The sequence below is a fragment of the Nerophis ophidion genome, linkage group LG06 (assembly GCF_033978795.1).
Source record: "Nerophis ophidion isolate RoL-2023_Sa linkage group LG06, RoL_Noph_v1.0, whole genome shotgun sequence".
NCBI lineage: Eukaryota > Metazoa > Chordata > Actinopteri > Syngnathiformes > Syngnathidae > Nerophis > Nerophis ophidion.
Window position 1 is genome coordinate 38,156,008 of NC_084616.1, and position 12,512 is coordinate 38,168,519.

General features: G+C 37.8%; 1 protein-coding gene across 14 annotated transcripts in view; it reads right to left on the reverse strand.

The window, feature by feature from the left end:
- LOC133554659 (diacylglycerol kinase zeta-like) overlaps nt 1-12,512 on the reverse strand; it is a 244,663-nt gene that overhangs the window by 137,178 nt on the left and 94,973 nt on the right. For all 14 annotated transcript variants that reach the window (XM_061903651.1, XM_061903653.1, XM_061903648.1 and 11 more), the window contains 5 exons: nt 9,972-10,028; nt 9,775-9,843; nt 9,279-9,350; nt 9,082-9,198; nt 2,666-2,737 (listed from right to left, as the gene is read on the reverse strand). In XM_061903651.1, the coding sequence (XP_061759635.1) occupies nt 2,666-2,737; nt 9,082-9,198; nt 9,279-9,350; nt 9,775-9,843; nt 9,972-10,028 (387 nt within the window). The remainder of the gene's footprint in view (nt 1-2,665; nt 2,738-9,081; nt 9,199-9,278; nt 9,351-9,774; nt 9,844-9,971; nt 10,029-12,512) is intronic.

Consider the following 12,512-nt stretch of genomic DNA (forward strand, 5'->3'; position numbering starts at 1 on the left):
GAAAGCAAAAAGAATTTAGAGTTCAGTTTGTCTTGGAAGAGGATTTGCAACTCCGAGAAGGCTTCATCGGTTAATGCTCAAGGACCAAATAGAAAAGCTCTAGTCTGATGGAATGACACAGTATTTAAAGTATTTATCGAACAAGAACGGTTCACTCTTTTGAGCTTTAGATACAGTGTATCTCTGCCAACCTGGCCAGTTTGAGTGTATTCTTAATTTGTAATGATAGTTACCGTAGTACTCAGTTGTAATACAGTTTTGCACCACTTGTGGCAGTATAGACAATATAAAAAAAGTCTGAAGTAAAAGTCATACAGAAGTTTGTTAAACATAAAAAATATGACTAAAGTGGTGAAACTGTAATTTAATTTGCACTTCAATTTTATTGACAGTTTATTTAAGAAAAATATATAATTTTTTATTTAGTTAAAATGTATTTATGTAAGCACTAGAGATGCGCGGATAGGCAAATATTTAATCCGCAACCGCATCACAAAAGTCGTCATCCACCCGCCCTTCACCCGAACCAACATTTAATCAAAACCACACCCGCCCGCCCGTTGTTATATATCTAATATAGACGATGCAAGGCATTAGTGACGTTAGAAAGCTTTTGCCTGTTAAAGAAAGTAGACTGATCCAATGCAGCAGAGATGCGTGCCACGCATTAATATATCTCTTGGCCACGCATTAGTGGCTAAGAGATATTAATGTGTGATATTATTATTTATCATTATTATAATATTATTGTCATTTCCATTAAGAAAGTGTTGACTATTGTTGCCAATGCCCTCAGATCAGGTGTACGTTCCTCACACTTTATGTGCGCAGTTGCAGCAAGCAGAACGATGCTTTTAAGAAGTTAAAAAAATGTTTTAGAAATACTAGGCCTATATTTTCGTTAGGTAAAAAAAAAATTCAGAATTTATTTCAATGAATATTAACTTGTTAACCTTATAATGCTCAAATAGGGACGAGGGAGGGCGGGGTGCACAGTGAAACAGTGAACAATTTTGCGACAAAGATGAACCTTTATTGATTGATCTCCATTGTCAACGACAGGCAGGAAAATAAAGATAAACATAAAGCCTATGTTGTAGGCATAGCCATAAGCTCATACGTTTTTAAGTTGAAATAAAAAAATAAATAAAAAATGTGCCTCATAAGCCTTAGGCTGTCAATCACGCGCACACATTTAAATTTTACAATAACATATGTATGTCATCCCTATTTAAACAAAGATACATTAAATAAATAATAATAATAAATTATCCCTGCAACTTATTGGCCAAGGCAAATAGCTGAAGGGGGGAAATCAAACCCATCAGACTGCACTTTATCATCAAACTTGAATTACAACGAAAATAGACGGTCGCGACAAACAAAGCAGGCTAAATAGCCTTACATTGTTGCCAATAGGAGATGCGCTTCACTGGAAAGCGAGGTCGAATAATTAACACACAGTAGTATATCTCAAATAAATTTGGTATAGATAACATAGACTAATTCGTTTAACATATCAAACTGTATGTCTACTTACTTTTTTTTTTGTTAGCATGCAGGAATAAAATGGCATCTACAGTGCCAGGATTCAGGCGAGAGCGCCTGGCCTCTAAAATGCGGCCTGCTGCGCTGAAGGAGCGCTCACTTGCGGCACTTGTCTTTTTCTTTTTTTCTTCTTCTTCTGTTGTGTTGTGTTGTGTTGTGTTGTGTTGTGTTGTGTTGTGTTGTGCTGTGCTGCAGTGCCTGATGAATAATTGACTTTTTCAAAGAGTGCTGCTCGTTTTTCGTATGTGGGTAAGAACATAACTATGTATATATATATATTTCCGAATTGGTTCAACCGCCACCCATCCGAATCTATTTAAAATCAATTTTTTTCTCATGTCACCCGCCCGACCCGCGGTGTATCCGCGAACTCCGCGGTTGTGTCCGCAATCCGCGCATCTCTAGTAAGCACTGCGTAGTTATATGTAAATTTATTGTTCTTCAGTTTTTATGAATCCCCTCTAAAGTGACGAATCACAAACGAGGGGAGTTGGCGTGCCATGTATTTAATGCCAACAAGGAGTAAAACGGCACATAAAGAAAAACAGACAACCACAGTGAAAGTGTTAACAGTTAGTGCAAGCGCAAACATAGTCCGCACAGTGTGGTTTAAATGCGCGCAGATTTTGACACTGTTTTGACAGAATTAAAGTCCTTGTGTATTAATATATTTGCTTTGTGCAGTCTATTTCACTGAAAAGAAAAACAGCCCGAGAGCATGATGCTCCATTCTTCATCATGCAACAGTTGCTACAGTGTTTAAAGTGTTAAAAGTGTCACCTTGACTCATTCATAAATATGTTTTGCCGTCATCATAGTGAAATAGCTCAAATTCCTTTTTTGTCCAGAAAGTCTTGGCTTGTTAATGTGCATAGTTGCAAATTTCCGTCGAGTCATTTTTTATTTTCCTGAGGGAACTCTCCTGAAGGAATCAATAAAGTTCTATCTATTTGTGTCTATTTTATAGCAGACTTATTTCTTGTGAAACTAATAGATCCCCTTTTGCAAAGAGATCAAAAGTAAATGTCTACACTGAAACAGTTCAGCCGTTGACTTTTAAGTTTCTAAAGTGTTAAATGGTCAATGATCATAATCATAAAGTATATTGCTGGCATACCTCAGTGGCTTTTTTGTTGATTTTTCTCTTGAAGGATGTTCTTTTCTTCTTCTTACTTGTCTTCATGGACGTCTATTTGAAAGCAGAGCATAGGGGAGGAATGTTGTGTCAACGTTTATTATTTAAAAAAATATATTTTATGAAATTAATCATAAGAATTTGTTGGAATAAAAAAACATAAAGGAACCTTTCAGTTGTCATTTTAATTTTGGTTAAATGGAAACTAAGCAATTTCTTTTCGTAGCAAAATACATTAGCATATGTTTTTGTGATAGACCATAAACTAAGTGGATGGATCGTAGGATAGCAAATCACTTTTTTCAGAAAAGTCTTCTTTGTACCCAGCTCAGAAGATGGAATATTATTGGACATACTCTGGGACAATAAACAATCATGGGTTTGTCAATGGATGTTCTCATTCATTTAGGGCTTTGTATTCTCAGGCCATTCAATCGATCAAAACTGGACTGCTGCAATCGATTGAAAGCCCTAAAAATCCCAAGTTTGTGTCATGGATCCACGCGTTACTAAGAAGGGGTCATTTCAATTTTTGATGTTTCTTATCATCATTAGAAACAATTGTTGTATTCTTCCATTTGTATTCTCTGTGCAACTTTTCTCTTCCCTCTAGTGCAAGGTTCGACAACCTGCAGCGACTCAGCCTGTATGCGGTGGATCCTTTTAAGCCGTATAGAAAATGTGCAATTGAAAAAAGATCTAACTGGTGATGTGTGTAACATTGTTCATCCTACAACTACTTACTTTGAACGGCAACCCCATGTACTCACTAATTGAGAGTTACTGTAAGTCCAGCAGCACTAACAGACTGTACAACTCCTGTACCATGAATTGATTACGTGGACCTCGACTTAAACAAGTTGAAAAACGTATTCGGGTGTTACCATTTAGTGGTCAATTGTACGGAATATGTACTGAACTGTGCAATCTACTAATAAAAGTATCAATCAATCAATCAATCAATCAAAATCCTCTCTGGGGAGGGGGGTGGGGGGGGGTACTCGGATGACAGGGGATGCAAAACAATAACAGTGCAATACTTTTTCATAACGTGGTCACTACTGCCTAGTTTCTCTTGTTATATTCTTATTTTACTGTTATATTTTTATTTCCATTGTTGCTTTTTATTTTTATTCTTATTGTAATATTTTTCTATTTTTTTCCATTTATACCCCCATTATTTACTTTTTTACTTTTTAAATTGACCTCAACTCTGTACACTGCTGCTGGAATTTCAATTTTCCTGAAGGAACTCTCCTGAAAGAATCAATAAAGTACAATCTATCTATCTATCTATCTATCTATCTATTTGAGCTTAAAGAAAATGGTCGTTACCTTACAGAGCAGCCACATTTCTTAAGCCATGAGTAAAGTTTCCATGATAGCTGTTTCCAAATCAAGGGTATAGTCTAAAGTACAGTATAAAAGTATAAGAAAAGTACATCAAGTGCTATATTGTAGCGATAAGGAATGATTTTGATATTTTGGGCATTTGCCGAAGACATGTCTACTACATCATCCATCAAGTAGGTCTGCCATGCCACTGATGATAAAACAGAAAAAATAAGCCAAAATAATCATCATATTTGTCACATGGTGTGGAAAGAACTACCTCCAGCTTAATGTGACGGAGACCAAGGAGCTGGTTGTGGACCTGGGAAGGAGTACTCCAGCGACCCCTGTTTCCATCAGGGGGGTCGATGTGTACATGGTTGAGGATTATAAATACAAACCCTGTTTCCATATGAGTTGGGAGATTGTGTTAGATGTAAATATAAACGGAATACAATGATTTGCAAATAATTTTCAACCCATATTCAGTTGAATATGCTACAAAGACAACATATGTGATGTTCAAACTGATAAACATTTTTTTTTTGCAAATAATCATTAACTTTAGAATTTGATGCCAACAACACGTGACAAAGAAGTTGGGAAAGGTGGCAATAAATACTGATAAAGTTGAGGAATGCTCATCAAACACTTATATGGAACATCCCACAGGTGTGCAGACTAATTGGGAACAGTTGGGTGCCATGATTGTGTATAAAAGCAGATTCTATGAAATACTAAGTAATTCACAAACAAGGATGGGACAAGGGTCACAAATTTGTAAGCAAATTGTCGAACAGTTTCAGAACAACATTTCTCAACGAGCTATTGCAAGGAATTTAGGGATATTACCATCTACGGTCCGTAAAATCATCAAAAGGTTAAGAGAATCTGGAGAAATCGCTGCACGTAAGCGATGATATTACAGAAACGTTGATCCCTCAGGCTGTACTGCATCAAAAACCCACATCAGTGTGTAAAGTATATCACCACATGGGCTCAGGAACACTTCATAAAACCACTGTCAGTAACTACAGTTGGCCGCTACATCTGTAAGTGCAAGTTAAAACTCTACTATGCAAAGCCAAACCCATTTATCAACAACACCCTGAAAAGCCACCGGCTTCGCTGGGCCCGAGCTCATCTAAGATGGACTGATGCAAAGTGGAAAAGTGTTCTGTGGTCTGACGAGTCCACATTTCAAATTACATTTGAAAACAGAGGATGTGGTGTCCTCCAGAACAAAGAGGAAAATAACCATCCAGATTGTTATAGGCGCAAAGTTCAAAAGCCAGCATATGTGATGGTATGGGGGTGTATTAGTGCCCAAAGCATGGGTAACTTACACATCTGTGAAGGCACCATTAATGCTGAAAGGTCCATACAGGTTTTGGAGCAACATACATATGTTGTCATCCAAGCAACGTTATCATGGACGACCCTGCTAATTTCAGCAAGACAACGCTAAGCCACGTAATACTAACAGCGTGGCTTTGTAGTAAAAGAGTGCGGGTAGTTTCCTGGGCCGCCTGCAGTCCAGACCTGTCTCCCATCAAAAATGTGTGGCGCATTATGAAGCGTAAAATACGACAGCGGAGACCCCGGACTGTTGAACGACTGAAGCTCTACATAGCTTCAACAATTAGTTTCCTCAGTTCCCAAACGTTTATTAAGTGTTGTTAAAAGAAAAGGTGGTGTAACACAGTGGTGAACATGCCCTTTTCCAACTACTTTGGCACGTGTTGCAGCCATGAAATTCTAAGTTAATTATTATTTGCAAAAAAAAAATAAAGTTTATGAGTTTGAATATCAAGTATATTGTCTTTGTAGTGCATTCAATTGAATATGGGTTGAAAATGATTTGCTAATCATTGTGTTCCGTTTATTTTTACATCTAACACAATTTCCGAAATCATATGGAAACGGGGTTTGGACCTCGGAGTACACATCGACAACAAGCTGAATAGGTCAAAACACACTGACGCACTCTACAAGAAGGGTCAGGGCCGCCTCTACTTCCTCAGGAGGCAAGGATCCTTCAATGTCTGTACAAAGATGTTGAAGATGTTCTACAAGTTGGTCGTGGCAAGCGCCTTCTTGTAAGCCGTGGCCTGCTAGGGCAGCCGACTGAGAGCGGGGGACGCAAACAGGCTGGACAAGCTGGTAAGGAAGACCAGTAACATGGTGGGAGTGGAGCTAGGCTCTCTGGGCAGTGGTGTTAGAGAGGAGAAGTCTAGTGAAGCTATTCTAAATATTAAATAAATGTGGTCGACAGTCAGCCTACCATATAGCCTGTAGTACATATTAAATTAGGTGAAGAATGTTTCGTAATCTTCACAAAGAAACAGCAGTCTTTCGTAATGATTGTGAACAATGGGGACGGACGGCGTGGCGAGGTTGGGAGAGTGGCCGTGCCAACAACCTGAGGGCTCCTGGTTCGATAAACACCTTCTACCAACTTCGTCACATCTGTTATGTTCTTGAACAAGACACTTCACCCCTGCTCCTGATGGGTCGTGGTTAGGGCCTTGCATGGCAGCTCCTGCCATCAGTGTGTGAATGTGTATGTGAATGGGTGAATGTGGAAATAGTGTCAAAGCGCTATACAAGTATAACCCATTTACCATAACAATAGGCAATATTCCAAAAAAAGTGCAGATCCCCTTTAAATTAAGTCGTAAATTATATTATATATAAATGGTTATACTTGTATAGCGCTTTTCTACCCCTTTTTAAGGAACCCAAAGCACTTTGACAGTATTTCCACATTCACCCATTCACACACTGATGGCGGGAGCTGCCATGCAAGGCACTAACCAGGACCCATCAGGAGCAAGGGTGAAGTGTCTTGCCCAAGGACACAACGGATGTGACCAGGATGGCAGAAGGTGGGGATTGAACCAGCCAGATGGATGGATGAACCAGTAACCCTCAGATTGTTGGCACGGCCACTCTCCCAACTCTGCCACGCCGTCCCCCGTAGTATTACTTTTTAAAGAATAAACAACACATTACTACTTACAACAAAAAATAATTTGAGTGCTCTCGACACTAGTTATCTGCCATATATGAAAATTACAAGTTTTTTTTCTCTGAGCTGGAGATAAATGTGACAGATGGCTTTCTTTCTCTTTCCAGTAACACACAAACTCAAAATAAATACAAAGCAGCAAGTTTGCCTCTATCATTTCACATTTTGTTAGGTCTTTCTGTTTTGTTTTCTTCAGTTTTCACTGCAGTATTGCAAAATGCGCAAGGATGTGAACATGTGACACACCCAGAACATTTTCGTAAAGCTAGACCTTCCCCAAATAAATCACTCCAGCCGTGGCGAGAAGACACTCATAAGGACAGGGGGCCTCCAGTACATAATTTTTTAATCATTTTCTGAAAAGATAAATCAATGCATAGTAATCAAGAAAGACTATTATATTTTCTATAAAGCTGTTATTTATTTTGTAGTGTTTTCTTCTGAGTTAAAGCATAATAGCGTCAAAGTAATAGTATACCACAATAAACCTCACCAAACTGTAATTAGGCTCAGCTTAAGACCTAAAGCTCAATACTTTTCTTAGCTTTGTTTCTTTTTAATCCCAGTAATTAAATACTTTTAAATGAAACACAATAGTGAATTTGTCTAATTTGTAGAATAGTAAAACTGTATTTAAATCTCTACCTGTCTCCCTATAATAGCTTAAGATGATAATTATGTCAGTAAATAGCTGGACCAGGCTGAAGGTACGAGAGATGTATTCATCATGTTTATTAATATTATAAAGGATATTTTTTTTCATGTTAACAATTATCAACACAGACCCTATAAGGTGGTAATATGTGTGGAATAAATCACATGCTTTTTCTGCACAACAACTAAGGTTTTAGTTTCTGCTATGAAAATTGACAAAAACACGGTGGATTGGAACAATAATCACAATATTTATTACTAGGACTTAACATGACGTTAGTTTGTGTCCACAATCAGATCTTAGTAGTTAGGCATAGCAACTACAACATGGCTTAAAAGAACAGAAACTAATGCAATCACTTGTCTTTTCTTTACACTTAGATCTGCTCTCAAACACCAACTACATCGTAACAAATATGATTTTCTTTAACAAATCAAATGTTCAGACAAACATTTGACTAAGTTATCGCTGCAGACCCGAGCATGGTCCGATTGTATTTCACAAGATGAAAATTATATTTTATGAGCCATTTCCCTCGACGCACTTCTTCTGACTTTATTCTGTTTGTAAACCACTTTTGACGGGACTCCATAAAAATATATTTCATATCTTTCAATGTGAACAGCATAGCAAAGTGGCATTTTTAGCTCAAACTCTTCATGTACTAACGCATCTCTCACTTGATTTAACCACTCAAGCCTGTTGACCATCATGTGAATTACACCGTGACTAGGCAAAGCAGACTTCATGTCATAAGCAACCCAGTCATACTACTAGACAACGTAATAAACAGGAAATTACGTCACAGACTTGATTGCCAAAACAAGATCAAACAAAATCAAATCAAAACTATTGCAGAACACGGTAAAACTAAAAAATTAAGATTTGTTGTTTATTGACCGCTATCTCTCTAATCCATCTAATTTGGAAAGCAATTCATCCCACCTGGGATAATAGATTAGATTAGATAGTACTTTATTTATTCCGTCAGGAGAGTTCCTTCAGGAAAATTACAATTTTCAGCACAATCCCATTCAAGATCAGACAAACATTACAGGGAGACAGAACAGGATCGCTGACGGGTCTGCCGGCTTCCAGCGCCCCTTACAAAAAAGATGACATACAGGTAAACGGGGGGGGGGGGGGGGGGGGGAGAAAAGAATACAAGATTAAAATTAAAATAAAGGGGGGTGGGGGGGAGAAAAGAATACAAGATTAAAATAAAAATAAAATAATGCTTGAAGAAGCTTTAAAGTGACCTTGTCATCAACTTTGATTTTCTTCATACTTTTCTCCACAATGTATGCCATATACTGATGCCGACATGTATAGTACAAAGAGTGCAGAATGAATCATCACTGAAATTTTAATCAACTTTACCTGGCAACGTCGAACTCGAACAATCCATGAAGGTGGAACTATGAGGGCAGCATGAACTCCTATTGGACAAACCTCCTCAATTTGGTGCAACATGAAACAGGAGACCTTGTTGTGATACTAAAACAGGCATGTATAAGAAACCAATTTATCATTGTGAGATTCCTTTGATAACACAGTAAAATGGAAAATATCCTCACCGCTTGTTTGCACCAGGAACAGCTAATGGCAACAATCTCTTTACTGTAGAAAGCAAACTTCTGCTGGAAGGCCTAAATATTAAAATAAAAACAAAATATTAATCAAAATAAAAAATATATAATAAACCAGAAATACCAAGCTAACCAAACATCCATCCATCCATTTTCTATACCTACTGGGGTTGCAGGTAACCTGGAGCCTATCTTAGCTGACTTGGGGCAAGAGGTGGGATACATCCTAGACTGGTTGCCAGCCAATCGCAGGGCACATATAGACAAACAACTATTCACACTCTTTTATAGTCTTCAATCATTCTAACGTGCATATTTATGGAATGTGGAAGGAAACCGGAGTACTCGGTGAAAACCCATCCAAGCGCACTGGAAGAACATGCAAACTCCACACATTTGAACACAGATCTCTCGGTTATGTGGCCTGTGCTAACCACGAAGCCAATTGTGATGTAAAAAAACAGATAATGCTATAATTACTCACCTTGCCACATTGTTTACATTTTCCTTCTTGTCTTCTTCTATGCACCCAATGATGACGTACCACGTTGGGCTGGAAACATAGAACACAAATGGACCAAAAAATTATCATAAACTAGCTCATGCCTACAGGCAAAAAGCCCTTAACTTAAAAAGTCAAATTTTCCTCGGGGTGGTTTTCCCTGATCTCTATCAACTCACCTCTCGAATGTTTTTGGAACTAGATTCCCTGAAGGATGGCTTGCATCTGAAATTGATCTAAAAATAGAGCAGAGAAAGTGTAAAAAGGGTAACAAAAAGTATCATTCGTACATCAATGAATACATCATGTAAGCTGTCACAATTATAGGACATGCACAAACAACGAATATCCAAAAATGTTGACTTTACAATGACACGAATGCAGACTTGATTAACACTATCAGAGATCTATTAATTAGATTTTTTATTTTATTTTGATGGTTGAAGATTAGAGTTATGTGGAACCAAAATGTGTCATACTATGTGGTATCCTACCGGTAATACAATACAGTCAAATATTTTCTGTGGCGCCAGTTGGCATCCAAGTTAATTTCTTTCCCAAAAAGAAACTGTGTACACTAACAAATTAAATTGCTCTAGGCAACTGTTGCCACAATATCAATTAAAGAAAAAAGTTCTCCATATTTGTGTGTGAATTTTTTTGGCAACCGTCTATTACATTTGAATGCTAGCAGGGTTTCCCACACATTAATTTATTTGCGGCGGCCCGCCATGAAAGAATTACGGCCGGCACAAATAAAAAAAAAATAAATAAATAAAAACTTTTTATTTTTTTGGGGGGGCTTTTGACTTGCTCGACCGCTCATAAAAGAAATGGGACTCAGTCTGTGAATGGAGCTTGTAGTTACTTATTATATAAATATGTAAATATTATATAAATATGTATATAAATATGTACATAAAGTGTTGTAATTATATTCCAACTCCGCGTTCTTCTTGGTCATCGCCGCCGCTGCCACCCCCCGTGCCCCCCACCCGCCGCCCGACCACACCACCACAAATAGATGACGGGCCTGTGGGAAACACTGGCTAGTCGTGAATACTTATGCTTCAAGGTAAAGTATATACAATGAGAGATTTTATTATATGTATTGCTCACATTGCACTGAGCAGCCATACCCAGTTGTATAAAACAGATTACACTTTCCCCTTATTCAACAAACACACAAATACACATTGAGGTATGAAAGAAAATCAAAAACTGAAAAAAGGAAAACTTGTGGAGGGAATATTTGAACTCCCAAAATTCTTCTGAAAATGTAGACTAAACTTCAATTTACATGACAATTTGTATTTTGACTTTCTAGGTCAGGCCTGGGCAATTATTTTGACTTGGGGGCCAAATTTTGAGAAAAAAAATGTGCCTGGGGGCCGGAATATCTGATTTTTAGGAACACTAATACAAAACCTCACAATAATGTCTGACTGAATGCTAAAAACGTTATGATTTACCGCCTTAAAAAACGGAATGGAATTTCAAGCTTTTTTACTGAATGAGACACCCAGAATGTACTTGACAATAAAAAATGTGGGGTTTGATTGAAATATTTTGTATAGTTCAAGACTTACGTAAATTTTAAAACATCACTGGCAGCCACAGTTTTCACATTAAAGATCTAAAACAATTATTTGGGAATGTCCGGCGGGCCAGATTGAAAAGCCTAACGGGCCTTAATTTGCCAGGGTTTGTTCTAGGTTCTACTGTAACCCTATATTTTTCCAAATGCATAATGTACAGAGGTTTCCAAAGTACAGCAGTACCTCAACAAACAATTATCTTGAGGTCTGAGCGGTGGGTATAGTAAATTTCAAATGATCCCCGAAGATCCGCCCCCAAAAAAACGGTCTTCCTCGCTAGCAATAGCTTATAGCTACAGATCGTCATATAATTTTCCAACCATGCGTACAGAGAAAATAAGCGAAAAAATGAAGTGAAGGACAGTGCTGAAAAGACCACACAAGTTGGGGACCACTGATTTACAGAATACAATAGTTGAGTATACAGCAATTGTATCTATTCACCATCAAAGTAATTCTCAAATTTCTGACCCTATTTGTGTTTTGTCTTTGGCCATGTGTGGCAGAGCCTATATGTCTGATTATTGTGGAGTTTAAAGAATTTTAAGCTCGCTAATTTGAAATACGAAATGAGAGAGACCAAATTGAGTAACAATGTCATGTTGTGCATAGATCTGCTGCAGTCAAAATTACTTTGATTGGATCAATGGCATTATATTTTTTGTAGTTTCAATCTAATTGCATTAAATTCGGATCTAATACAATTCAAGAGACTGTTTAGCTGAGTGTTTATTTCAATAGAGGACACTATTCACTGGTAATAGGGGTCTTGTTTTTCACCCGTTTGTATAATTTTTGCAGGAAGCAGCAAAGGTCGGCCCTTCCGGAGCATACGAGGTGTGCTCAAAATCTTTCTGCTCGCTTGCTTCCACCTTCCCGTGGCCACCGACGCGCATGTCAGCATGCGTTCCTTGGCCACTCAGCTGCTTCCTTTTGGCTGCTGACATAACCATGGCGCATTTCTTTCAATTAGTGATTTACTTTAGACATTTTACCCATCAATATACAAGCTACAGTAACATACAAAACAGGGCTATTAATAGGTAGTTTTAGTTTTTAATTATGTTTCACTTGCGTTACTGTAAGCAAAAATCTGTACTGCAACCACATTATTTTCCCATT